The sequence below is a fragment of the Phyllobates terribilis genome, unplaced genomic scaffold, assembly GCF_046119375.1.
Source record: "Phyllobates terribilis strain yellow unplaced genomic scaffold, ASM4611937v1 Scaffold_1__5_contigs__length_1240528914, whole genome shotgun sequence".
Lineage (NCBI taxonomy): Eukaryota > Metazoa > Chordata > Amphibia > Anura > Dendrobatidae > Phyllobates > Phyllobates terribilis.
In genome coordinates, this window is record NW_027362761.1 from 315836696 (window position 1) to 315864600 (window position 27905).

A 27905-nucleotide genomic window follows, 5' to 3' on the forward strand; every position below is an offset into this window, starting at 1 on the left:
TGTGTTTTTAAAGCACATTTGAAGACATGGGGGCTAGATATTAGTCAGATCGTTTGGGGCAGTGCATTCCAGAAAACTGGCGCGGCACAAGAGAAGTCTTGGAGATGGAGGTATGAGGTTTGGATTAAGGAGGATGTTAGTTTTAGATCAGTTGCAGAACGAAGGGCACGGTAAGGTTGATAGACAGAAATGAGGGAAGAGATATAGGGCAGAACTGTGGAGAGATTTGTGGGTGAGAGAGATGAGTTTGTTGTTTGTTTCACAGCAACTTATATACAGGGTGGTCCAAAAGTAGGTGGACAGAAAGTGTAATAAGGTTATGAAGGGGGAGATTTATCAAACACTAAATTGCAGCCGCCTGTCTGGATCATCCTCCAATAAACCATGAATTAGACTTGGACGATCAGCTTTCCACCCAATAGATTTCAGGATTTGCATGATAGAAGCTCGTGAAATTCCCAATTCCAAAGAGGCTCTTCTGGTGGACTTTTTTGGACTCTGAACAAATGTTTCAGCAACAAGTTGTTTATTATCTTCTGTACAGACTGTTTTGGGTCGACCAGTTTTTGGAGCATTAAGGATTGAGCCAGTGGCATTGAATTTGTCACGAATGCGGTAAATGGTTTGTCTCTGGGGCTTGAGTACCAAATGTTTCAACCAAATTTGCTCTAACGGTTTCAGCATTTTGAGATCTCCAATACTCTGTTAAAATCCATTTTCTTTGATCTGTATTTTAAAGTATTTGCCATTATGTGTTATCTGAAAAGAAAACAGATTTGGGGGAGATCTATCTGTGAAAACTAGATCTGTGAAACTGGCTCAGTTGCCCTTAGCAACCAATCAGATTCCACTTTTCATTCCTCACAGACTCTTTGGAAAATGAAAGCTGGAATCTGATTGGTTGCTGTGAGGAATGAAAAGTGGAATCTGATTGGTTGCTAAGGGCAACTGAGCCAGTTTCACTTTACACCATGTTTGATAAATCTCCCCCTTCATAACCTTATTACACTTATTGTCCACCTACTTTTGGACCACCCTGTATATGCCTGTTTTCACCCAATAATAAAAGAATGCATCACCCGAATTAAGAGTGTGCGGTGACTCTTGCCTTGGTCTAGGGCAGGGTTCCCCAACTCCAGTCCTCAAGGCCCACCAACAGGTCATGTTTTTTGGATTTCCTTAGTATTGCACAGGTGATGGAATTATTGCCTGAGCAATACTAAGGAAATCCTGAAAACATGGCCTGTTGGTGGGCCTTGAGGACTGGAGTTGGGGAACCCTGGTCTAGGGGCCACGTACTTCATTCCACCAGCACCTCGAAGAATCGACCAGGTGCACACTAATCTTCTACCATCTTGTCTGAAAACCAGACCAGACTAGTGTTGGCTGTAGTCCATTGATTAGCACATTGACTTGTCAGTCTGCTGTGTACAGTTTGCTGTGTCCGTTTGTCTGAATGTACCTTACTCCCTTTTCCTGTTAGGTTGAATAAGAGAAGACTTGTTAGAAGAGAAGACTTGACATGTATGCACCCAAGTACAATATATAAAATCTAGGTGTCATATCAAAGTCTGCTGGCGCTTTTAGCTTGGTTCCTCCACCAATCTCTGTTTACTAACCCCCAGCAATGATGTGTTAAAGGGGTTGTCCAGCACTTTACATTGGTGGCCTATCCTTAGGATGTCATCAATATGAGATTGGTAAGGGCTCTTTCACACGTCTAGATATTTCCGGTACTGGAATAAACAGTACCGGAGATATACGTGTCCGTGTGCACCAGTGTAATCCATGTGACCACTCACACCGGGGAGAATGACTCCTGCAGTGAGCGGGCCGCTGAGCTCAGTGAGCTGTGTCCTGTCACTCACTGAGCGCAGCTCCGGGGCCCGCTCGCTGCAGGAGTCATTCTCCCCGGCTCCTCGGCGTGAGCGGTCGCATGGATTACAGCGGGGGACACTTAGGAGAGGCGAGTATACTTTTTTTTTTTTTTTAAATGTTATTTTTATTTTTACAGTTGGACACTGCGGGAGCTGACACTACTACTCTCATCATTGTTCCTGCTGGTGCTGATGATGAGGGCAGCGTTCAGCACCCGGTGCTTTGGAACAGCGCTAACTGCACCGCTGATTCCCAAGTGCCGGTGCGTGTCACACGGATGACATCAGTGTGCGGTACGTGGTGCCGGCCAAAAACGGACATGTCTACGTGTGGATCACACGGACACACGGTCCGTGGAAACACTCTGACATGTGCACAGACCCATTCATTTGAATGAGTGTGTCAGTGTCTCCAGTACGTGTGGGAACTGTCATCACACGTACTGGAAATACGGAGGAGTGAAATAGGCCTAAGGGTTTGAAACCCAGCACCTCTGCAGATTAACAATTCTTGGTGCTGGTGGAGGCTGGATGTGCTCAGTTGCAGAGTGGAACTTAACAGCAGCAGCAGCGCGGTACAGCAGATTCAGTCCACAGCATGGCATCCAACGTGGAACGCAGAAGGCCGAGACCCCCGGCTGCTGCCAGCACTTGTCGTGACGTCAGCGGATGTCAGAGCCGGCTGCAGCCGGGGGTCACGTGATGCCTGTGAGCGGCCAGTGATAGCGCCGCTCACAGGCATTATCAACAGCAGAAGGTGTTTACAAAAAGTCTTAGGGGCCCCGGGGGGAGGTAATATAAAGTACTGGACAACCCCTTTAATTGGATATCGGTTGGAAAGATGAACCTTCCCTTAAAGTGTTCAGCAATAGGTCACGCTTTAGGTGTCAGCGCTGCCTCCTCTCTTCATGACGCCATGTTCAGTATGTGGTCAGTATTAGTAAGTAGTAGTGAAGAGCGAGCGCGTTCTATTAACCCCTTCGGTTACACTCGGGTGCTCGCCGAGTATTTTGGCGTGCTTGGCATTTCTTTTAATGTCCCCGCGCCTGCAAGTGTCATGGCTGTTTGACTGTCACACACGTAGATATAGCCTGTCTGACAGGCTCTCTGGTTTTGGGTTACACATACTGAGGACAAATACTGACCATTGGCTAAAGGAAAGGGGCCAGTGACAGGACGCCACCACTCCCGTCTCCTGCACTGTCTCCCCAGCAGCTGCGACCAGGAACTCCGGCGTGCAGCACGTGATCCGGCGTGTCACGTGACGTCCTCTCAGTGAAGTGGCCGCTACCCAGCGGTATGGCGGCGGCAGCAGCGGAGGACGAGGCGGCGGTTGCTCACAACTGGCTGGCTGCGGTTCTGCACGACCTGGCCGGAGCTGAGAGGCAGCTGAGGCCACAGAACCGGAGCGTAAGCCGTGACGAGGCCGAGGGGGAGCTGTCCGAGTCCCTGCAGCGGCTGGTGGGGGGCAGGTGAGGCGCAGCTGTCTGCTTGTATGGGGGAAGGGGGAGTTGTGCTCAGCATCATGGACCCGTATGAGGTAGATGGGATCTATGTGAGAAGACACGTGGTGTGCTTGTGGGTGAGGCCGTGTGGCACTACAAGTCCCAGCAGGTGACACCTTCCACATGCTGGCAGCTCTGTGCACTGGCTGCAGCTTTCTTCTGGTGAGGGGATCCCATCATAGCTGCTGATATGGAGAATCCCTCCTCACATATCAGGATAGAGACCCTCTGCCACAATAGTAACCCTTTCCTGCCTCCTTGTCCCCATAACTCATAGTCTGTCAGTGTTTATGGAGCGCAGGAGAGTGTGTGGGACCAGGACGGCTGTGCTGGGTGCGGACAGTCACGTCCGGGGGTCCCTCCGACTTCTGCCGGGGTCCTGGTATTCGCTGCGGAGCTTGTCGGTTGTAGTAAATACCAATTCTGGAGGATCTCTCCATTTGTGGTGTTCCGTCACCCTGCCTGAAAATGTTATGGTTCCTCAATCTGTGGTGTGTGGCCCTACAGTCTAGGACTTAATTCCTACTGCATACGGCCTGTGTAATATAGACTTATATGAGGGTGTTAGGGGATCTGCGGTGAGAACTGGGAATTGTTGCCATAAGAGATGGACTGTAACCACAAGCGCTGGATGGTGTGAATAAGGCCTTACTCTGTCCAGTTAGTGCTCACATCCTATTTCCAAGGGAGACGTGCATCTTTCAGCTTGAGCAATGTGGTTGCAGAATCTGTCAGTGACCCGCTGGAGGGTATTCATATTTTTGTTGTAAAATATGGCGTCTGAAAGGTGTAGGGGCAGATTTGGTGCAGACTTATTTGCAGGACACGGTCCATTGGCCGCGTCAGTACTGTGGCCACTGGATGTGAGCCCTGAGAGCCGCCTTCCGTCATACACTGCTCCTTTCTTGAGAAGTTGGTCTGGCACAATGTCATCAATGTGGCATAACGTGCACGTGACGTTTTCCCAGGCCGACTAATCATGAGGAACCGGAGGTGCCGTCGGGTAACAGGCTGTTCTCAGCCACAGATTACTGGCGTGGCCGATGGACCGAGTCCTGTCAATTAGTTCTCACCAAGTTGACCTAGGAGGAAACTGCCAATCCACTAGAAATGTAAAAGGTTAAACTCCTGGCTAAGCTTAGGGTTTCCTAAATAATACTGTCCAACACTGTGAGATGCATGTGCCATAATGTGATTCAATTGTGCTTGCAACAATGGAATTGATTTCCCTAAGGGTTAATGTTGCCAACCGTATTTTCAATCCAGTGCGATCTGAAGAAAACACCGGATCACACTCAGACCAATGTTATTATATGGGGCCGTGCACATGTTTGTTTTTTTTTTTTTTTTCCTCCGACTTGAGTCTGTCCGAGGGAAAAATCATAGCATGCACAATTTGCATCTGTAATGCAGTTCGCACTTGGCTATGTAAGTCAAATGGTCTGTCAAAAAATGACACCAGAGTACGTCTGATTTTCATAGACTGACGGAAAAAGAAAATTCTCCATCTTCTCCACATCTGAGAAAATCGGATCACACTTTGATCAGAGTGTGATTATCATAATTGGACTCATTTTCTCAGATGATAGAAAATACATTTGTGTGACCCTAGTATGATGTTTTCTTTTAGTACGTCTCTCTTAAGATAATGGCTACATGGCGTGCAGAGCAATTCAAAGGCCTTGGGTATGCATGTTTTATCAATGTGTTTTTCACAGATGGAAAATGTACCCATTTATTTTCTTTGGAGGCTGTTCAGATGTGTGATTTTCGCAGTGTCTTAAAATAATTATAAAACCCTGAAGTCTCCAATTTTAATCTGAGTCACAAGTGGGTCCGCAAAATAGGCGGACTGCACACTGATGCCATCCATGTTGCATCCTGATCCCATGTTGATGACACGTACCAAAAAAAAAGAAAATCCGATACAAAAAATAATGGTCAAAATTTTTAATGGTAGAAGGAGTCCAGGACACCTCTTAACCAGTGGAGACAAAATGACCAGATACTGTAATTCAACATGGCTGACTTATTCGCTCCCCTTACATCATGTGTTGGGGAGGAGTTGAGGGCCCCGTACATATTAGATAGTTAGCCACTCCTGGTGATATTGGTAGGTTTCTATTACTTTTTGTACGGGGGCCTATAGGCTTTGTAATTGTTGCTTTCTCACCAATTAAATGCTGTGAAATCAACAGCATGGGAATATTTGCAGTCGACGAGTTGTTTCTATGGTGAGGAAACATGATTTTAGCTCCCCTTTTTAGATTGGGGTATTTTGTTCTGACTGCTTTCAGTGAGAACTGCAGGGATGTCCCAGCGAGCCCAGCCCTCATACCTGACATACCATCCATACAGTATTTCTACCTCCCTAACATTCTCCATTCTCTTTAACTCGTTCACAGCTGCTGTACAATTCATTGATTAGTTTGTGTTTTAAAATTTTCTATATGTAAAGTGTCAAATACTTGGAACACATTACTTTTTTGGTCAATCAGCATAAAATGCTGTACCACAAAGTTACCTATGGACGTGAAACGCTTTGGTTCTTTTGGAAATTGCCTCCTCTGTTGCACTTTACTTGCCACCTGTCAGTTCTTACTTTTACTCCTTATACACAATGTGTGCACGTGGCCCTGTATGGTGGTGCATGGTGTCTTTACATATTACAGGAACTTTCCTGGGGAGAATACCTTTTATAACACAGCAACAACCTATATTTGCAAGAAAAACAACTTTAGGCATGTAGAAATCAAGAATGTGACCATGACATATGGAATCCATGTGATACTATGGTTGTGCTCATGAACATTACTCCTTGTTATGAACTTTCTGTTCATAAATTGTGTAAATGCCACTGCTGTAAAAAAAAAAAATTATTGTGGAGGCATTGCATAAGGGCTCATACAGACGTTTGTACAAATCAGTTTGAGCATGGACTGGCCCCGGTGCTCCCTACCTGACCGTGACGGTCTCATAGAAATATATGAAGCTATCATACTAGGGTCGGGAGACCCATGATCAGTTTGCGATCAGACTGAGATCCACGACCGTCTGCATGAGCCCTAACTATTCTAAGTAATGGTTTATTCAGTGTCCTCACTGCTTTCACTGTCTGATCAGATTCCATCCCTCCATGGAAGTGCTAGTGCTGTAGGCAGAGTATGTGGCTCAGATGCAATGATGCTTTTAGGGTGCATCGCTATATGCCTTATTACAAATGTACATAGTAGAGGGGGAGACTGATACCCATTACTACCCTGTAGCAACTGTATAGCATGTCTTTTCACCCCCAAACTAGGTACATGCACCTGTAGCTCTTTCAAAGACAAGTCCAGCAATACCTTTATTTGGCCAGTTCATTCCTCCATTACTGAGAAATCAGTGGTTTAATTTATATGTAAATTAGTCTGTAAACCTGCAGCCTCTGTCACTCAATCTCTATTCCTTGCCCAGAGCCAACACCTCCTGCTTGACTGCTCCTTTGCCTGTAGTCACACAGCATAGAGGTTGTTAGTCAAGCAGGAGGAGGCGATGCTGGTGTAGAGCTGGAGTGACAGAGGTTTCAAATCTAGAGCCTCATTTGCATGTCAATTCAAGCTGATTTCTCAATAATGAAGGAATGGACTGGCTATGTAAATATCATGTTGGACAAAGCCACCGGCAAAACGTGATGGAATAGCATGCCGCTGCAAGATGCTGTGGTAGCCATGCTGGTTCAGTATGCCTTCAATTTTGAATAAATCCCCAACAGTGTCACCAGCAAAGCACCCCCACACCATCACACTACCTCCTCCATGCTTCACGGTGGGAACCAGGCATGTAGAGTCTATCCTTTCACCTTTTCTGTGTCGCACAAAGACACGGTGGTTGGAACCAAAGATCTCAAATTTGGACTCATCAGACCAAAGCACAGATTTCCACTGGTCTAATGTCCATTCCTTGTGTTCTTTAGCCCAAACAAGTCTCTTCTGCTTGTTGCCTGTCCTTAGCAGTGGTTTCCTAGCAGCTATTTTACCATGAAGGCCTGCTGCACAAAGTCTCCTCTTAACAGTTGTTGTAGAGATGTGTCTGCTGCTAGAACTCTGTGTGGCATTGACCTGGTCTCTAATCTGAGCTGCTGTTAACCTGCGTTTTCTGAGGCTGGTGACTCAGATAAACTTATCCTCAGAAGCAGAGGTGACTCTTGGTCTTCCTTTCCTGGGGCTGTCCTCATGTGAGCCAGTTTCTTTGTAGCGCTTGATGGTTTTTGCAACTGCACTTGGGGACACCTTCAAAGTTTTCCCAATTTTTCGCACTGACTGACCTTAATTTCTTAAAGTAATGATGGCCACTCGTTTTTCTTTGCTTAGCTGCTTTTTTCTTGCCATAATACAAATTCTAACAGTCTATTCAGTAGGACTATCAGCTGTGTATCCACCTAACTTCTGCACAACACAACTGATGGTCCCAACCCCATTTATAAGGCAAAAAAATCCCACTTATTAAACCTGACAGGGCACACCTGTGAAGTGAAAACCATTTCCGGTGACTACCTCTTGAAGCTCATCAAGAGAATGCCAAGAGTGTGCAAAGCAGTCATCAAAGCAAAAGGTGGCTACTTTGAAGAACCTAGAATATAAGACATATTTTCAGTTGTTTCACACTTTTTTGTTAAGTATATAATTCCACATGTGTTAATTCACAGTTTTGATGCCTTCAGTGTGAATGTACAATTTTCATAGTCATGAAAATACAGAAATTTCTTTAAATGAGATGTGTCCAAACTTTTGGTCTGTACTGTATATTGATAAAAATATATATTTTTCTGAATATTATGGTTATGTATCTTTCTATAGGTTTATATAATTATATTTGATACATGACCAAATAACCTCCATGCTATTTTGATATGTGATTAACATACTGTAAATTGTCAGTCAATCTGCAAGTGCGCTGCATGGCCTATAAACTTTTTGTGTGTGTGTGTGTTCCTCCCCCCATCAATAGGCACTATCATTTCCTGGTCTTTCTGTACTGTGCTGGTAATTCTCCTTGTCTGGGTGTTGGCAGGTTTTCAGTTTATCACAGTTGACTGTCTCAGCAGACTTCCCTCTATGACATAATTTCCTGCTTGGTTTCCTTTTTCTAGCAGCATTTCCGATACTGGACTTTACAGTAACACAATACTGGTAACAAGAAATGCAGCAACAAATGTATATTTTTGCTTCCAAGCTGATGAGATATGGGCAGAATGGGGCCAAGGCTAGGTGATCTGATGATGCATTGGTCACATGGCCCTATGGCACGATGGTTAGAACCTTCCACTAGTATATGAAAGGACCTTATGATGCGGTGGTCAGATGACCCTGTGACACGTTAGTGTTTTTTTTTACTATGCAGCACCTGTACCCGCCCCAATTATACATATTTGATTGGCTCGATGCCCTTTATTAAGGAGGGCTTGTTCCCTCACTAATCACCCCTGATGAAGCTATTGCGAAATGCCCATTGGGTTGTTGGTGAGTGAGCAGTGACTGTTACTCTATATTCATGGATTGCTTATATGCTTAAAGTTGGGGGATAGTACCCAATTATGTATGTAGGTTTGATTCACAAATACATTGATTTATGATTATACTGATTATATACTCACTTTGAGTGTACACATATATATTTTCTATATATATATATATATATATATATATATATATATATATATATATAATATTTGATGTATTTATATGATCAGAGATTTATTGAGCACTGTCACTTTATACCTACAGAATTAGAGTATATACAGTATTGGGCTATCTCTGTTGCTCACTCACCATTTTGTGCATCATTATACCTGTTGTTGGATTCCTATAATATTTGTTTGTGTCTTTTATTCAATAAAATGTACATCTTTTTAAATAATGTGGATGTGTTTTGGTCCTGGCATTTTTTTCTTCGTTGGATGTATTTATAGGTAATAGTGCCCTCTAGGACACCTTATATATACCAGGGATTCGTTGCCGTTTTCTGTAAATATGTAGGAGTTGGGAACAGCTTCCACAATTACATTAAATGTAAACTTAGTCTGTATGATTACCGTATTTTCCGGAGTATAAGACGACCCACAACTTTTCCAGTTAAAATATAGAGTTTGGGATATACCCGCCGTATAAGACTACCCCTCTTCTAACACACACACGGTAAAAATTAAAAAAAAAAAAAAAAAAAAAAATCAGATTTGATTTCAATATGGTAATTTTAAAGTGATGAACCTTGCCGGCGATTGGCTGGTTGTTGTATACAAATCCTGCTTAGACTGGTGAGCTCTCCCTGCCTGCCCAGCTCTCCCTGTCTGCCCAGCTCTCCCTTTCTCCAAGACTATCAGAGCGGTAGCACATCCCTCTGGCCTGCCCTTGTATCCTATTACCGGTACCTCCTTCTCTGCCTCTCTGATCTCGCACATGCGCGCCTGTACCGCTTCACTGCAGTCCTCAGGAGCGATATCTGAGAGGCAGAGAAGGAGGTAATACAAGGGCGGGCCAGACGAGTGAAAGAGGCGTGTTTTTCTGGGCACAGCACTGCTCTTTCTCTTTTTTACATACCTCGGTCGTCCCGGACACCTGCAGCTTGCTTCACTTACACTTTCGCGGTGAGGCGCCCCCTCACCTCATCACTGCAGTCCTCAGGAGCGAGATCCGAGAAGGAGGTACCAGTAATAGGATACAAGGGCGGGCCAGAGGGATGTGCTACCGTTCTGATAGTCTTGGAGACAGGGAGGGCTTATAAATTACCATAATTATACGCACTATAAGATGACACCCGGCGTATAAGACTACTCCTGACTTTTGAGAAGATTTTCAGGGGTTAAAAAGTAGTCTTATACGCCAGAAAATACAGTAACAATAAGCCCAACATGAAAATTTTTTTCTTGTACCTTTTGCGTCAGGGATGTCAAACTTAAATACACAGAGGGCTAAAATTAAAAGCTTGGATAAAGTCACGGACCAACCTTGATATTTATGCAAAAATGTCCACAATTGAGGAAGTTTTTCCTTATCGTCAAATATAACTAACTTTTTCATATGGAAACCAAACTTAAAGGGGTTGTCCACGAGCAAAGTATATTTTAATTTAATAGCTCTTAGAATAAAATATTGAAATACAATGTTATGTAATTTCTGTAAAAAGCATATGGCCCAATGACCTAATTTAATTATGTAATAAGAAAGGATAAAAAACCTTGAATAATACTTTTATCTGTATGATGCAAACAAAAGTGCCCCCAAACACAGTATGATACCCCCACAGTGAATTCCTCCACACGCACAGTATGATGACCCCATCACATTGTGATTCTCCAACTGTAATCCCCACACAGCCCTCCATACAGTATAATGGCCACAAAAAGTGCTCCATACAAAGTCCTCCATACAGAATTACGGGGCCCTGCATTGCCTTCCAGGCGGTGTAGTGCTCCAGGTGGTGTAATGGCTCATTTATGTAAATAAGAAATCAGATCCCAGGTATCTTTTTTTTTTTCCCGCTTTTTATGACCTACATGCCCATATAGACTGCTTAGGAGGGTTGATCCAATTGACAGATTTCCTTTAATGTCATGTGGCAGCCAAAATGATCGTCTAATGTTAATTTTCTCCTGATGACAATAGTTTTAGTTAAGTGTCCTCTTGTTCTTGTACCAGTAGCTGTCATGAATGAAAAGGAGATGGCAAAAACTCGTTTTATCATGCTTTTTTGCCTCACTTATTCTGTGTTTTTGCAGGGATGGGCCTTCTTGGTTAGCTGCAGGTTTAGTTGGAGCCGCTGTCCACCAGACTCTGCAGTCTGACTTGGATACATGTCTGGTGGGGAAGCATGATGTGCAGAAAGGACCAGAAAACGATGTGCAGACTGAAGATCGTAAGTATGGCTTATACAGTCATGGCCAAAAGTTTTGAGAATGACACCAAAATTATATTTTCACATGATCTGCTGGCCTCTGGTTTTTATTAGTGTTTGTCTGATGTTTATATCACATACAGAAATATAATTGCAATCATATTATGAGTACCAATAGGTTATATTGACAGTTAGAATGAGTTAATGCAGCAAGTCAATATTTGCAGTGTTGCCCCTTCTTCAAGACCTCTGTAATTCTCCCTGGCATGCTCTCAATCAACTTTTGGACCAAATCCTGACTGATAGCAGTCCATTCTTGCATAATCAATGCTTGCATTTTGCCAGAATTTGTTGGTTTTTGTTTGTCCACCTGTCTCTTGATGATTGACCACAAGTTCTCAATGGGATTAAGATCTGGGGAGTTTCCAGGCCATGGACCCAAAATCTCTGTTTTGTTCCATGAGCCATTTTGTTATCACCTTTGCTTTATGGCAAGGTGCTCCATCATGCTGGAAAAGGCATTGTTGGGCGCCAAACTGCTCTTGGACGGTGGGGAGAAGTTGCTCTTGGAGGACATTCTGGTACCATTCTTTATTCATGGCTGTGTTTTTAGGCAAGACTGTGAGTGAGCCGATTCCCTTGGCTGAGAAGCAACCCCACACATGAATGGTTTCAGGATGCTTTACAGTTGGCATGAGACAAGACTGGTGGTAGCGCTCACCTCTTCTTCTCCGAATAAGCGGTTTTCCAGATGTCCCAAACAATCGAAAAGGGGATTCATCAGAGAAAATGATTTTGCCCCTGTCCTCAGCAGTCCACTCCCTGTACCTTTTGCAGAATATCAGTTGGTCCCTGATGTTTTTTTTCTGGAGAGAAGTGGCTTCTTTGCTGCCCTCCTTGAAACCAGCCCTTGCTCAAAGAGTCTCCGCCTCACAGTGCGTGCAGAAGCACTCACACCAGCCTGCTGCCATTCCTGCGCAAGCTCGGCACTGCTGGTAGTCCGATCCCGCAGCTGAAACAGTTTTAAGATACGGTCCTGGCGCTTGCTGGTCTTTCTTGGGTGCCCTGGAGCCTTTTTGACAACAATGGAAGCTCTCTCCTTGAAGTTGTTGATGATGCAATAGATTGTTGACTGAGGTGCAATCTTTGTAGCTGCGATACTCTTCCCTGTTAGGCCATTTTTGTGCAGTGCAATGATGGCTGCACGTGTTTCTTTAGAGATAACCATGGTTAACTGAAGAGAAACAATGATACCAAGAACCAGCCTCCTTTTAAAGTGTCCAGTGATGTCATTCTTACTTAATCATGACTGATTGATCGCCAGCCCTGTCCTCATCAACACCCACACCTGTGTTAATGGATCAATCACTAAAACGATGTTAGCTGCTCCTTTTAAGGCAGGACTGCAATGATGTTGAAATGTGTTTTGGGGGTTAAAGTTCATTTTCTGGGCAAATATTGACTTTGCAAGTACAGTAATTGCTGTTAAGCTGATCACTCTTTGAAATTCAGGAGTATATGCAAATTGCCATTACAAAAAATGAAGCAGTAAATTTTGGAAAAATTACTATTTGTTTCATTCTCAATACTTTTGGCCATGACTGTAGTAGCAGACCAGGCCATTATGCGATTACTATTTGTATAAATAATCATTTAGGAACTGGATTCTCATTATATTGAATGTAGAGCCTCAAGTTAAATAATTGTTCTGTGAAAGCAACAAGACTTTCCAGTGCAGGAGAAACATTCAAAATAGCATTTCATTCATTCTCTAGTTCCACTATAAAATGCTTTTATTTCTGTATAGAATATTACCTAGGAGTTCAAGTTGTGTTCTCTTGTCATTGATCCTCAATGCTAGAAGCAGTGTTTCAGAGAAAACATAGCTTGGAAAGTCGGCCAGGGAATATAGGGAGAGGCTCGATTAGTGTGGCGGGGTCCCTGTGTGGCTTCTTTCGCCCCCCTCCAGATGATTGACATTTCAGTGCCATGTATGTACACATGGACAGACCTGTCAATCACCAGAACCGGGTTCACGCCATAACAACTCTCCCTCTTGTCCCGTCCGGATTTTCAAACAATATTTTCTCTGAAACTCCTCTGCGTTTCAAATTAAAACATACCTGGCTGTAATCATGTTGCCCAAAGTATGGGCAGCAAGTATCAGAGGCTCATGCATTACAAACATACATACTGTACGTTTTACAATGAAATACTGCAGTGTTTCAGAGAAAAACCTAGTCAGAAGAAAGAACTTGGTGACTAGTCTATGAGGTATGTCCCAATCTGCTCAGGTCTCTCCCTATGTGTGTACAGGGGGAGATCTGTCAGTCTCGCTCTGCAGGAGGGGGAAGCAGACTGCCTTCTGCCTTTTGGACTAGTCGCTTCGACCCCAAGTGTGCTTTCAAATATGCCTTTCTCTGAAATGCCGCAGTGTTTAAAAATTAAACATATATGTTTAGAATGCAGGAACCAGCCTCTGATTCATGCCCCCCTACCCACAGGCACCATGAATCAGCTGTCAGGTTCCCTTTAATCTGTGTCTATGGAACCAATTATGACCAGTTACTTTGTATTGGATTGCACATTAGCTCCCTCTGTTGGTTAGAAATGATGTGCTTTCCCCTATTCTATTGTTTTCTTATAGTCTGTCTTTATAAAATCATGTCACAGAATAGCATTCTATCATTTTATTAATCCACGATATGTTAAAAAGGTCACTCAATAGTACAGGTGATTATAAGAAACATTTGTAATGTGTCATATCAAAGAAATCAGCCACCTTCTCCACTTCTTCCCCCTCTCCCTGCCTTCTGATCTTGCCATCCACTGTGAAAAAGGAGCTCAAGGCTTGTCTCTAAATATTATGTTGCAAATTTTATTTTGTGGCCTAGGAATAAGAACATTTCTAGTGAAGTTGACATTTCTACATACTTTGGCTTCTGGGGTTACTCTAACCCTGGACCGTAAGCAGATAAAATACCCAGGATAACCGTTCTCTGCACGCTACCATAACTGTGTCATTTGACATTGAGCATTCATGATGGACTGTTTTACTTGTCTTCTTTAAAGTGGTTCTCCACAACAGCAACAGTACAACTTGTATCTTAATAGACCCATAGCTGTGTAAGGAAAAAAAAAGCAACTATATTCTCCTCCTGGACTGGCGTCGCTCTTCTACACGCTGTCCTGTCGTCGTCAGCAACTGGGGGGGCTGGCACATGGCAGAATGTGAAGACTGCAGGAAGTCTGTGGTCATAGAACACCCCCCTTACCCACTGAATAGCAGGTTCCAGTCCCAGAGAGGAGTATAGTTTTTGTTTTTCTTAAACCATCTTGACCCCATTAACTTGCTCATTAGTGGAGAACCCTTTTTAATAGAGATTTCTATTGTACATAGAAACAAATGTGTATAAAATGCCAAATGTTGTGGTGGTTTTTTTTTTTTTGTGAATTTACTTTATCTTTTTCTGCAGATTTCCGCGCTGAAGCCTTACTTCAACATTGCCTTACCTCTCTCCAAGAGATCGGTGGTCAGTGGCAGCTACAGATGCCCTCAGCACCGATCATTAAACGCAACCTGTTAGTCTCTATTCACGCGATACGCAACACACGAAGGAAAATGGAAGATCGTCATGTGTCGCTCATGGAATTCAACCAGCTTTTTGGCTTAATGGTAAAAAACAACAAACTAATAAAGATAAATAATCCTTGCTGACTTTCTTGTGCTATTAACCCTTGAATGTACTGGTACACCCAGTGTTGGCGCCTTGTTTTTTGATGCAGGCTCATGAATTCAGCAATCATCTGTCTGTAACAACCACGAGAGGAACAGTTCTCCACCCGCAGCTGTTAACCTTTTAGATACCCCTGTCAATCTGTGACAGTGGCATTTACCCCACGTGTCCTGGGAGGTGTAATGATGAGTTGCCATAACAGCTGAGGGTCAGCTGATGCACCCCTCCCCTGCCTGTCATGAATTGTACTCTTATGAAAGCCAGCCTGTGACCGGTGTTTAGAAGAGACTGTGATCTTTTCCCGAAACATCTATACCGTGGTATTGCTGTATATTGTACAGGCGATCAGATAATCACAAGTTCATGTCCCCTAAGGGTACTACAGAATGCAGTTAAAAATAGTGTATGAAAAATAAAAGTTTGCATCCACCATAAAAATAAAGAAAACAAATACACATATGTGGTATCTCCACGTCCGCGATCTATCAACATTTATAATTAATTAACGCGATTGGTAAACGCTGTAATGAAGGAATGAGGGGGATAAAACTAAAACTTCAGAATTGTAGTTATTTGGCCACCACTAAAAAAATGCAATAAGTGACAATCAAAACATCATATCTACCCCAAATTGATACCAATAAAAACATCAGCTTGGGGCACCAAAAAAGACAAATTGGCACACATCCCAAAGGACCAAATACATTACAGGTCTTGGGAAAATGCAGACACAAATAATTTATTTTTTTCACCACTTAAAAACAAAAAAACTGTTTGGTAGCACCATAATCGTACTGACCAAGAGAATCATATTGGCAGATAATTTTTACCATACAATGGGCGCTGTAAAAACAAAACCCAAAAAAGTGATGGTAGAACTGTGCTATTTCATTGTTTGCTTGCAATGATTGTTTTAGCACCAGGAGCTTATTGCTGGACACAACAGCATAGTGTGCCTCCTGGTCTGGCATCGCCCCATGCTGTGATGTTTATATACTTTTTTACACAGAGATCCTGGTGTGGGCAGGGTTAGCTTTCTCAGCTCTGCTTCATTATAAATCTAAAAGCTCTGATTGTGTCAGAACAGCTGTACCCAGTAATGTAAGTGATACATCATTGGATTCAGCTTCTCTTTGCCTACAACAGGCTGCTCTCAGATGAGGTAGCAAAAAATCTGCTAACAGATTCCCTTTAAATAGTGAGACTTAGTAGAATTTATTTTTCTGCAGTATTCTTCATTATACATACTTACTGTAATTTTGGTTGGACTAAAGTTCTTCATCAGTAAAGTCTAAAAATTGTGTTAACTGGATATTCCACCAAATGCTTTTACCAGGGCTGTGGAGTCGGTAAGCCAAACCACCGACTCAATTTCCCTGACTCCCGACTCCACAGCACGGCCTCACTACTGAGCGTGTACATAAAGTGCAGCACAGATTCATCTCAACTAAAAGCCCAGATCCTTAGATCAGGAACAGAACAGACATGTATAGGACATTTCATAACTTTCCCAGATTCTTATGAAAACATTTACAGCACATCCTGCATTGAACTACTGTACCAATTTATTCTATGTTTTAAGTCGGTCCATTTTATACCGACTCCACCTAAATGGACTCCCAACTACACAGCCCTGATTTTTAATCAGATCATTTTTATTAAGAAAATTGCACAATAACGTTTTTAACAAGAAAGATCAGTAGAACAAAGAGATATTCAATGTTACATTGTATCATCATATACTATTGCCATACATAAAATATAACAAAGTTGTCATCTTCCAAGGATTCAATTTTTTCTTTTTCCATTTAAACAAGCTAATGCAACCCTCGATAACACTCTAGAGAAATCTATATCCATGCTATTTTTATTTTTTTATGATGTATATACCTTTAGAATATCTGCCATTCAGTTATAATAATTAGTTTGCATGTGTACTGACCATACTTATAAAAATTAACCTGGAATGATCATACCACAAGTTTTCATGAAACCAGAAATTGCCATATTTTATCCCTCAGGAGTACTCCAGATGGCAGGCCTGGAACATTCAACCAGGGTCCCCAGATGTTGTCAAATTTCTTGATTGCTTTTCTTTTTCTATATACCCTTTTTTCCAACCAAATAATATTGTTTAGCTTATTTATTAATTCATTAACTGTCGGTGAATGAGCGTCTAGCCAATGTTGTGCAATAAGTTTGTGTGCTTGATACAGTGTTCGCGAAGGACCTATAGCCATCGGGTATTTAAAATCGACTGAATCCCCCAAATATCCCAGTATGCATATTTTGGGGTTTGCATGGATTTGCACACCAAATACCCTTTTTTATTAAAGAGTGTGGGCTCCTACTAGAAAACACAATATATTGCACTCCCAGAACATATGTAACAAATGTGCGTCTCCAGTTCTCCATCTTGAACAATCTGCATTAGGATGTTCCCCGATTCTAAAAAAGAAAGCTTGGTGCTCTATACACTCTATGAATAAGATATATCTGTGAGAGCCTCTGAGATTCATACGGGGAGGGGACAGTCTAGGAGTGAGTTCCAACACACCTTTCCACTGTCCTTCCGTAATTGGCTCCACATCTGCTTCCCATTTTAATTTTGCTGTCGGGATGGTCTCCCATGCGAGACTGTAAGAGTTGCTGATTTTGGAAATTAAACTGGTTGTGTATTTTGCCGCTTCTATTGCGTCTAGTAAATAATTTTTCCATATATCCGATGCCACAGCGTTAAACTGAGTCATATATGCATGCCTAAGTTGTAGATATTGAAAGAAAATGCCATGAGGCAATCCAAACTTGTATTTTTTTTTTAAGTTTTTAAGTGTTCCATTTTCTATTAACTGACCTAAAGTCTGAATTCCCCTTGATTCCCAACCTCCAAAACCAGTCAATTTGTCCAACTCCACGAGTCGCTGATTTTGCCATAATGTGGCAAAATTAGAGTTTTCATTTATCCCCAACAGTCTCTTCCCCCTGTCCCACACCTTTGTACATCATTGCTAAGGTCGGTCTGTCTCTATCTGTGTACTTAGTGCCCACCTTCAGCACATATACAGTGAGGAAAATAAGTATTTGATACACTGCCGATTTTGCAAGTTTTCCCACCTACGAAGATTGTATGATTTTTTTTTTTTTGTTTACATAAATTGCATTTTATTGCATGAAATACAGTATTTGATCACATACCAACCAGCAAGAATTCTGGCTCTCACAGACCTAGTTTTGTTTTTCTTTAAGAAGCCCTCCTACTCTGCACTCATTACCTGTATTAATTGCACTGGTTTGAACTCATTACCTGTATAAAAGACACCTGTCCACACACTCCATCACACTCCAACCTCTCCACCATGGCCAAGACCAAAGAGCTGTCTGAGACCAGAGACAAAATTGTAGACCTGCACAGGGCTGGGATGGGCTACAGGACAATAGGCAAGCAGCTTGTTGAGTAGGCAACAACTTTTGGAGCAATTATTAGAAAATGGAAGTAACACAAGATGTCTGTCAATCTTCCTCGGTCTGGGGCTCTATCCAAGATCTCACCTCCATGGGGTAAGGGTGATTCTGAGAGAGGTCAGGAATCAGCCCAGAACTACATGGAAGGACCTGGTCAATGACCTGAAGAGAGCTGGGACCACAGTCTCAAACATTACCATTAGTAACACACGACGCCGTCATGGATTAAAATCCTGCAGGGTAGGCAAGGTCCCCCTGCTCACACCAGCACATGTCCAGGCCTGTTTGAAGTTCGCCAATAACCATCTGGACGATCCAGAGGAGGCATGAGAGCAGGTCATGTGATCAGTTGAGACCAGAATAGAACTTTTTGGTATCAACTCCACTCGCCATGATTGAAGGAAAAAAAAGGATGAGTACAGCCCCAACAACACCATCACAACCATGAAGCATGGTGGGGGAAACATCATACTATGGGATGCTTTTCTGCAAAGGGGACAGGACGACGGCATTATATTGAAGGGAGGATGGGGACATGTATCACGGGATTTTGGCCAACAACTTCCTTCCTTCAGTAACAACAGCATTGAAGATGGGTCGTGGCTTGGTCTTACAGCATGACAATGACTCAACACACAGCCAGGGCAACTAAGGAGTGGCTCCGTAAGAAGCATTTCAAGGTCCTGGAGTAGCCTAGCCAGTCTCCATACGTGAACCCAACAGAAAAAATTTGCAGTGAGCTAAAACTCAATGTTGCCCAGCGACAGCCCCGAAACCTGAACGATCTGGAGGAGTGGGCCAAAATCCCTGCTGCAGTGTGTGCAAACTTGGTCAAGAATTACAGGGAACATCTGACCTCTGTAATTGCAAACAAAGGTTTCTGTACAAAATATTAAGTTCTGTTTTTCTGTTGTATCAAATATTTATTCCATGCAAATTCTATTATGTAAAAATCATACAATGTGATTTTTCTGGATTTTTTTTTTTTTAAAGATTGTCTCACAATTGAAGTGTACCTACTATAAAAATTACAGACCTCTCAAGTAAATGGGAAAACTTGCAAAATCAGCAATGTATCAAATACTTATTTTCCCCACTGTATGTGTGACACTCATGTTTTGTCTTGAAGGGCAAGACTACCATTCTTGCCCACACTCACTGTGTTTACAGCCCTTATTTTTACACTGGAAAGTAGACTCTGGCTGTTGTATGCTGGTTTGTTGCATTGGACAGCTAATTGAAAAGCAACCGTAATTTCAATTTAATTTTTTTTTTCCGCAAATGAATAGTATATGTGAATTGCCTCCTCAGAGAAGAAGAGGACTTGAACTCTATAGCGCCACCAATTGGAAGCAGCAATCCTACAAATCACAATCAACCCTTTAACGAGTCGTGCAATATGACTTAGGATAGTATACGTGAAAATCAGAAACTTTATGAATATTCTATTGGAGAAATCTGCTTCTTTCTCCTCCTGGACTGAGCATTCATTCTCCCAAGTTCTCCATTCACTGGCAAAATCTGTCTTCAGTGAATACAGATTTTTCCATCACTGAAATAGGAGATGGCATGTATTGCTCATAAAGTTCTGTGGCAAACTGTAACTGTCGTTTCAGTTGAACTTGCAGAAGAACGTCGCTGTATGCCTCTAGTTCCACCCCCGCCCCCACTCCCCATCCATAGTATTTTAAATGCACCAACTGCCATCTCCTATCTCATGTAATAGGAGAATCTGTCTTCAAGGAATACAGATTTTACCCATAAATTGAGTGGAAGGTCAAACCAGGAGGTGAAAGAAGCAGACTTCTCTTAGAAAAATATATCACAGGGGGAGGGAGGAAGGTAGAACTTGATGGACCTAGGTCTTTATTCAACCTACGTTACTATGTTACAAAGTTGCTTATTTTCATGTGTACTATTGATGTATGAAATAAAACCTATGGCGACTGGTACTGTTCTCACATTGCGGGTTCTCAGGTTTCCTCCTACATTCCAAAGACATCATACTTATTGGGGCTCACAATCTAAATCCCCTATGGGGACAGTGCCGATAATGTCTGTAAAGCGCTGTGGAATTAATGGCGCTATATAAGTGATTAAAATAAATAAAAATAAATGAATAAATATTGGTCCCACCAATCTCCGAACTGGAGCCACGTCACATGCTCTCCCTTTAAGTGTAATAAAAAAATAAATAAAAAAAAACTGTCCATATCTTTTTAAGGTTCCTTTCAGATAATCTCTTCCTGTTATGGACAAATCAAGTGAACTTTACCTGATTACCGAGTATAACATGCTGGATTGTTACATACTGAATCTGACATATCATTAAATATTTTTTGCTTTCAGGATGGAGTTGAGAGATCATATTTTGCTGTTTTTGATGGCCACGGTGGAATAGATGCTGCTAATTATGCTGCTACCCACGTCCATGTTATGGTGGCTCGTCATGAGGCACTGATGTCAGATCCTACCAGGGCCTTAAAGGAAGCCTTTCAGCGTACAGATGCAATGTTCCTTAGACGAGCAAGAAGAGAGGCAAGTAAAGACAATGATCTTCCAAAAGGGATCAATTAAATTCACACAGGGTTTTATATAATTTATTCCTGGTTGCTTCTATCAAATCCCCTGAAGCTTAGAGATATGATCATTTTGAACAAGGCCCTTCGACCTCTAAATGCAGCAGTTTAAATGAATCTGGGTAGGATATTTTATAACGTTTTTTTTTTTTTTTTTTTTGGGGGGGGGGGGAGTTTGGTTGGCTTTTGCCTACATACCTTGTTACTATTTTAGTAGTACACATTTGTACTGTTGAATAGTATTATTCCACTTCTCAGATATGGTGCTTTATCTGTATTTCTCCCGGGTTTAAAGCATGTAATTGTGTTTGTATAGAGACTGCGCAGTGGTACCACTGGAGTGTGTGCACTTTTGGAAGGAGAACGGTTACATGTGGCATGGTTGGGTGACTCACAAGCTCTCCTTGTACGACAAGGGAATCCAGTGACTCTCATGGATCCCCACAAGCCAGAGAGAGAGGTGAGTAGACTTTGTACATCATCACGGATTAGTGTTTCATGTTGACTTTAGAAAAAAAAAAGTGACTTCAAGCACATCTTTTTTACAGGATGAGCGTGAGAGAATAGAATCCCTGGGGGGCTGCGTCACTTTCATGGGGTGCTGGCGAGTTAATGGGACTCTCGCTGTGTCTAGAGCCATTGGTGAGTAATTTTTGAAAAGGGTTTCCCCAATATTTAAACTTCTCATCTGTCCTTACATACTTGTTATCTTGTGGAAGGGTGGTGGTTTGGCCAATGCTTCATTCCAACAGAACATTTCAGGGCCTAGTTTTCTGGATCAGTGGGACACCAGACAATCGCAAGCTTTTACCTATCATTTGGATAGATGATAACTTTTAACTTTTTAAAGGTTGGGAATAATCTAATTTACTCTTATTATTGTTAGGATGACCATTATGTTAGTATATATTTTTTGTAAAAAATATTTTTTTCCTCCCAAGACTAGAAAGACGTAACATAAGCAAATTATTATAATAATAATAAAAGCATACATTCAGATTTATTAGACGGTCCATTGCTAAAACATGGGCTATGCTCGAAGCATGACCCTTAGCTCCCCACATTGAGTATGGCAGCAAGTGACCCACTTTCTCAGGTACTTTCTTTCATGGTAAGGAGTTCCCAAAGGGCTATGCAGAGTAGTATTTGCCCTTCTACTGAGCCAGGTAAGTTTTTTTTAATAAAGTGAAGGGTTTGATATTCAAACAGGATACGGTTAGATCCAGTGTGCGTTCTGCGAAAAGCATGTATGTGAAAGGCAGTGTGCAAACTCCAATACACCACAGACCAGGCCTATGAATGAATTGGCAGCAGTTGAACAGCAACCAGCCTAGACAAGATTTAGTTACACAAGGTAACCTTGCACAGAGTTATATAATGGCCTGGCACGGCACATTCTGCCTGGAATTTTATTGTGAACATACAAATATGTCATTAGACATGATGATTTACTGGTGCAAAAAGATGGAAAACCATATTGAAGCAACACATGCATAAAGGGCAATGATCATTTTTAAATTTCTATGCTTCAGTTTCTGCCATTTGCAGAACATTGAAAAAAAAAAAAAGATAAATCTGTGACAAAACCATGATGGCTGCGTGGTATGAAATATTTTTTGTTTTCAAAATTCTACCCTCTGCAATGGTCTCATTAATATCATAGTACTGTGAATTTACCATTGTTACAGATTACTGAGCCTACATAGTGCCACACAGATAGATGTCAATGCTAACGGCCTTTTCTTCCAGTATGGCTTTTACTTAAAGGATATGTGCACACTGTGTCTTTTTCAAAAACCACAGCAAAAGCGCCCCATAAAAAGATCACAGTACACAACAATGTGAAAACGACAGTGCTGTGCAAGTTCAGTCTTCTGTTCGGAAACATTGAAGTGGTTAAAAGAAGTTATGTGCTCCTTCATATTGATAGTATAAAAGTGTAAAAGATGCCGGCAACAGAGCCTTTGCAAGAACAGTATGAAATAAATTGTTCCTTAAGTTAAAAATCACTTTTTTATTTTTTTTTTATTTTATTCATTTGTAAATGAGGCTTAAGTATTCTGGGCATGATCAGAGCACTCTCCTGGCTCTTTTCCCCACCCAGCCCCAGGTTTCTCTGCTTGACTTCCAGCTCACTGGCTTAACTACACATCTCTTGAGCAGTCAGTCAAGCAGAGGAAGGTAGGGCTGGGCGGAGAATAGATCCAGGGAGGCAGAGTTTTGGCAAGTGCTTTGACACTTCTAGAGCACTTAAACTTCAGTTGCCTTTAAATTAATTCAGCACTTTTTCATTTGAGGCGCAACAGATTGCATCAGTAAATGTATGGATGACATTATCTTTGAGAGCAACAAGAGCATATAAGTAGTTTGTGGGTAGGATCTTGCTGACAGATTTCTCTTTTTAGGGTTTTCTTTTTCAACTTCGATTACACAAATTCTGGCTAAATATTAAATGGGATCTCTAAAATGGTACTTCACGCAAGTAGAATTTTTGGTCTCAGGCTTACATTGCATGGACTGGATATTTTAATCCTTGCAATGTAAGCCCCAAGTTTGTATTTGACTAGATGCTTATAGAATATTTCTGTGCACAAGTGGCATGCATGTATGCAATCTATTTCGTACTTTAAGCAATCATTTCGGTTTGTTTTTGTTTTATTAAAAAAAGGTTGTTCATCAACTGAATCGCCCACCCAGAATGTTGCCTTTGCCCTGGTGATAACTCATTAGTGATGTAAATCTTGCAGGACACTACTTTTCTATGGATGAAAATTATTGCCTTAAACAATTTGATCTGATCATGTGGACTTAGTGTTACACTCTTACACTGGCTGAAATAGACCAAAGTGTGGATGAGAAACTGTGTGTCTTATTATCCGTGCTCCTCCGTTTTCATCAAGGATCCAGTGTCCAGTATTTAAATAAAATCCATTTATTGCAAACTAAAATCAGACGCGTTTCACAGACGTCCCGGAACGGAGGAGCGCGGATAATAAGACGCAAAGTTTCTAATCCACACTTTGGTTTATTGCGGATCCCAGAAGGGTTGGTGTCTTCTGCAGCACTCCACAGGCAAATATATGAGTTGTGCATTCACACAACTCAGCTAGGTGAGCGGCACTGCTATATTTTTTATTTCAATTTTACTGGGTAATGGCACTATTTGCGCCCCTCTCCTATCTTTACTGGCTGAAATAGGAGATCCTCCACTCACATTATTTATTATTTTAGCTTACCCCCCCAAAAAAAAATTCTACTTTTATCATTTTATGTCTATGGCTTATTGCAATTTCTGATTATACTGTATAACATTTCTTCTCTTTCCAGGTGATATTGACCAAAAACCATATGTGTCTGGAGAAGGAGATGTGTCCTCACATACCCTTAGTGGCTCAGATGACTTCCTTGTTTTGGCATGTGATGGTTTTTATGATGCAGTATCTTTATCTGAGGTTCCTGGCCTTGTTTTAGGTTACCTTCAGGAGAATGGTGGAGATGGGCAACATGTTGCTGCAAGACTGGTGTCAGCGGCCAAGGAGGCAGGCTCTAGTGACAATATTACTGTTTTGGTTATCTTTCTTCGGGACCCTGCTAAAGTTTTGGAAGATTATTTGGCGCATGGAAGTGGTGAAGGCGAACCTATGTTTGATTTTGGGGATGGAGGAGTAGAGGTTGCATCAGACCATGCAGGTTGAGATCTCTTTTTACTGACATAACAATCTCAGGACACTTTGTAAGGAAGGGTACTAGACTGTTAAGCCCACCTACATTTCATAAGCCAGGAATTCATGTTCAGGTAGCCTAAATGTATAAATCATTGCAGAGATCTTTTCTCAACAAACGTGATGATTTTTCCTTGTGGTATTGATGGAGTTTAAAGGGACAGTTTTTAGAAAAAAACAATGTATTTAATACTCTATATCTTAGTGATGCAGGTTGCAGATCAGCATGCCTAATCTATTCAGTATGACTACATGAAAGCGCTGTTTATTTCCTACAATTCGTCTCAGTATTCTGTGGCAATGGCCAACATATATATTACAGTGTGGGAGGACACAGACTGCAAAGCATTTTATCACTATTGCAGTCAGTGCTGTTTATAAAAATAATCTGCTTTCAGTGGAGGGGGACACCGCCTCTACATTCTCAGCTGTGCTATTATACCCATAATATAGCACATATGTTCACATGTTTATAAAGGAATTTATATTAGCAAGTGCTTTAATGAAGGAGAAAAAGAAAATGAGTTGTATGGTAAGATCCCTTAGATATGTAGTTTTGTTTTCATTAATAGCTTCTACATTCAGCCATAGTACAACTGTTCATAACATGTATATTTAGTGTCGGTGAAGGGCTTTCTCAGCAGCTCTTATACCATCATCGGCATGGGCCGTGATTGTAATGCATTCCACACACTTTCACTGAGGGGTCACAAATGCACAGCTTTTATATTCTCATCCAAGGCTGGGTTCACATTTTGTTTACCCTCACGTCAGTGGCTTCAGCGTAGATTATATCTGCAACCCTGGAAAACAGGATCCAAGCATTTGATCGGGCCATTGACTGTAATAATCCAGACTGTCTGTCGGACATCATTTTTTGCCTATTTGAGGCGGGCTCAAAGACGTGGTCAATTGCGTTTTTCAACCTGCCTCAAATAGGTGAATAAGATCAAAAATATTTCTGACAAAGTGACTCCATCTGCATCATTACAGTCAAATCCAGCTATCGCATACACCCAAATCTCATTTTCCTAGACCTCAGACGTAAGCACCGTCAGAGCCACTGATGTGGGGGAATTGCAATGTGAACTTAGCCTGAAGGGAGCCTATCTGGATGATTTTACCATTAGCGGTATGGCTGTGCAGGTCCTAGTACAACAAAAAAAGTGATTGCATACTTTGTTTGGGCTGGAATCACACTGTATAGCATCAGATGCGATATGATAATGCCCTTGGCTTCAGCTTTGCTGTGAGTGTGAGCCGAGTGTCAGTGCTCCTGTCTTCTCGCATGTGAGAATCTCAGCACAGGTGCGGAGCAGACAGAGAAAGTAATTTCTCCATCTCCTCCATGGCCTGACTCTGCATATATCGGACTGCACTGAGATGACATCCAAGTGCAGCCCGATGTTTCACATGCACTCATAGACTTGTATGGGTGCCTGTGAGCCGAGTCTCGCTGCCAATCGCAGCACGCTACAATTGTTCTCTCATGCTGATTTGGCATGAGAAACTAATCGCAGATGTGAGCTGCCCCATAGTCTAACATTGGGCTGAGTGCTATTTGATGTTTTATCACATTCCATTTACCCGTGTTATATGCTTGTGTGACCCCGGCCTATATCTGATGTGGCAGGCTGAGAAAAAAAGCTTTGAAGCCATATGAAAAGAAGCCTACAAGTGCTTTGGAGGAGGGTCTCTTGACACCCCCTTCCGTATAAACACACACCCAAGCGTGTGGCTTCAAAGCTTGATTTCCCAGCACTGGCAAGTCAGATTACTACACATTTTATAGACGAATACCAGCCATACCACTAATTTTGAGTAGGAAAATCATTCTGACAGGTTCCCGTTAAACGGAAGATACTTGTGTTTTTGCTTTTTAAGAGGAAAATAACCTAAACAATTTAAGGGTTTCCTCCTATTTTCCAGCAGTGATGTATTTCATTAGGATAATGGTGCATAAAAAATATTGTAATTATCTAGTGCATGTAAGTCTTATGACATAATCAAGACTTTTATATGGTGATTAGGAGACATTAAATATTTTCATGGAGCAGTGTCTTACTTTCAAAGGACCACTTCAGTTATTTTTTCATTTTTTATTTCCCCGTTTGTTAAAAATCATGTGCATGTACTGAGTGCAGTAGAGTGCCGCAACATGCATTCGGGCAGCTGGAATTTGTGACCTGCCGAGTCAGTGTAGTCTGTGTGGACATTACGTCACCTTTAGAATTTTCTCTATGCAAATCTGTGACTCAGAAAGAGGTTCTCTAGCCTCGTTCACAGTTTCATAGACTTACATTGAGAAACAGACCTCCGGCACACACTGCAAACACTGGGATTCATCAGGTCACAAATGCGGTCACGTGACGCCGGGGTGGACTGGAGAGCCGCTGAAAACGGCAGACGATAGCCATTGCTGAGTATGTCACTGCACTCATTCCACATACACACATGAATGTTAACAAAAGAGGAAATGGGAAAAAAATCACTGGAAACGTGTAAGGTTTATACAAATTCAGTACTGTATCATTGTTAATCTGCTATAGGATGGAACTTCATTTTAGCAGATAAACTAAGGTCACTCATTTATGACTTTTTGTGGGGCATATAATAGACAATTGTTTCTAGATGCTTAAAGGAATCTTTAAGAATTCTCATTTATTACGTGGCCATATTTGCTATCATTGGGGAACATTTGTTCAACGAAGGGGCAAAACTAACTTATTATTTTGACTAAATGTGGTATGGTTCTTTCCAGTATTCTGAGCTATTTCTCATATTTGGAGCCAAAGCTCTTCATTATAGAATGCCATTGTGTTTTTTTATTTTAAACATGCGAGTGCCTACTGCTTATGTACACTTTTAATATTGTGCATCTAATGGTGTTTGTGTGCCTTTTTTTAAATGTTTTTTTTTATATCATTTACAGTGTTAAGGTTTTATACAAGTGACTCCTTTTATTTTTTGTTAGAATTTCTTTCTATGGTTGGCCTCTGACATTTTTCTGTTATGGGATTCACTAATTTCTTGTAAACAATGAAGCTAAATATTCTGTTCAGTATTGTGGTAATCAATCCAAAGGAAAGCGACTGTTATATATCCTCTGTACACTTACAAGTATTGTAGAAATAAATGTTTGCATACATAA

General features: G+C 41.7%; 1 protein-coding gene across 2 annotated transcripts; it reads left to right on the forward strand.

Moving 5' to 3' along the window:
• Positions 1–27905, forward strand: PPM1F (protein phosphatase, Mg2+/Mn2+ dependent 1F). 2 transcript variants are annotated; one of them, XM_073675136.1, is made up of 7 exons: positions 1–110; positions 11139–11275; positions 14731–14930; positions 20803–20991; positions 21349–21492; positions 21581–21674; positions 24360–27905. In XM_073675136.1, the coding sequence occupies exons 3-7, from the start codon at positions 14805–14807 to the stop codon at positions 24725–24727; spliced, it is 921 nt and encodes a 306-aa protein (XP_073531237.1). In that variant the 5' UTR covers positions 1–110; positions 11139–11275; positions 14731–14804; the 3' UTR covers positions 24728–27905. The 2 variants fall into 2 exon arrangements, with proteins under 2 accessions (XP_073531237.1, XP_073531226.1); XM_073675125.1 differs by lacking the exon at positions 1–110 and adding an exon at positions 3108–3349.

Coding starts and splice junctions, on each gene's coding strand:
- PPM1F (XM_073675125.1), top strand. CDS start 3,177: ATGGCGGCGGCAGCAGCGGAGGACGAGGCGGCGGTTGCTCACAACTGG. Junction 3,350..11,138: donor CAGCGGCTGGTGGGGGGCAG/GTGAGGCGCAGC, acceptor GTGTTTTTGCAG/GGATGGGCCTTCTTGGTTAG. Junction 11,276..14,730: donor CGATGTGCAGACTGAAGATC/GTAAGTATGGCT, acceptor CTTTTTCTGCAG/ATTTCCGCGCTGAAGCCTTA.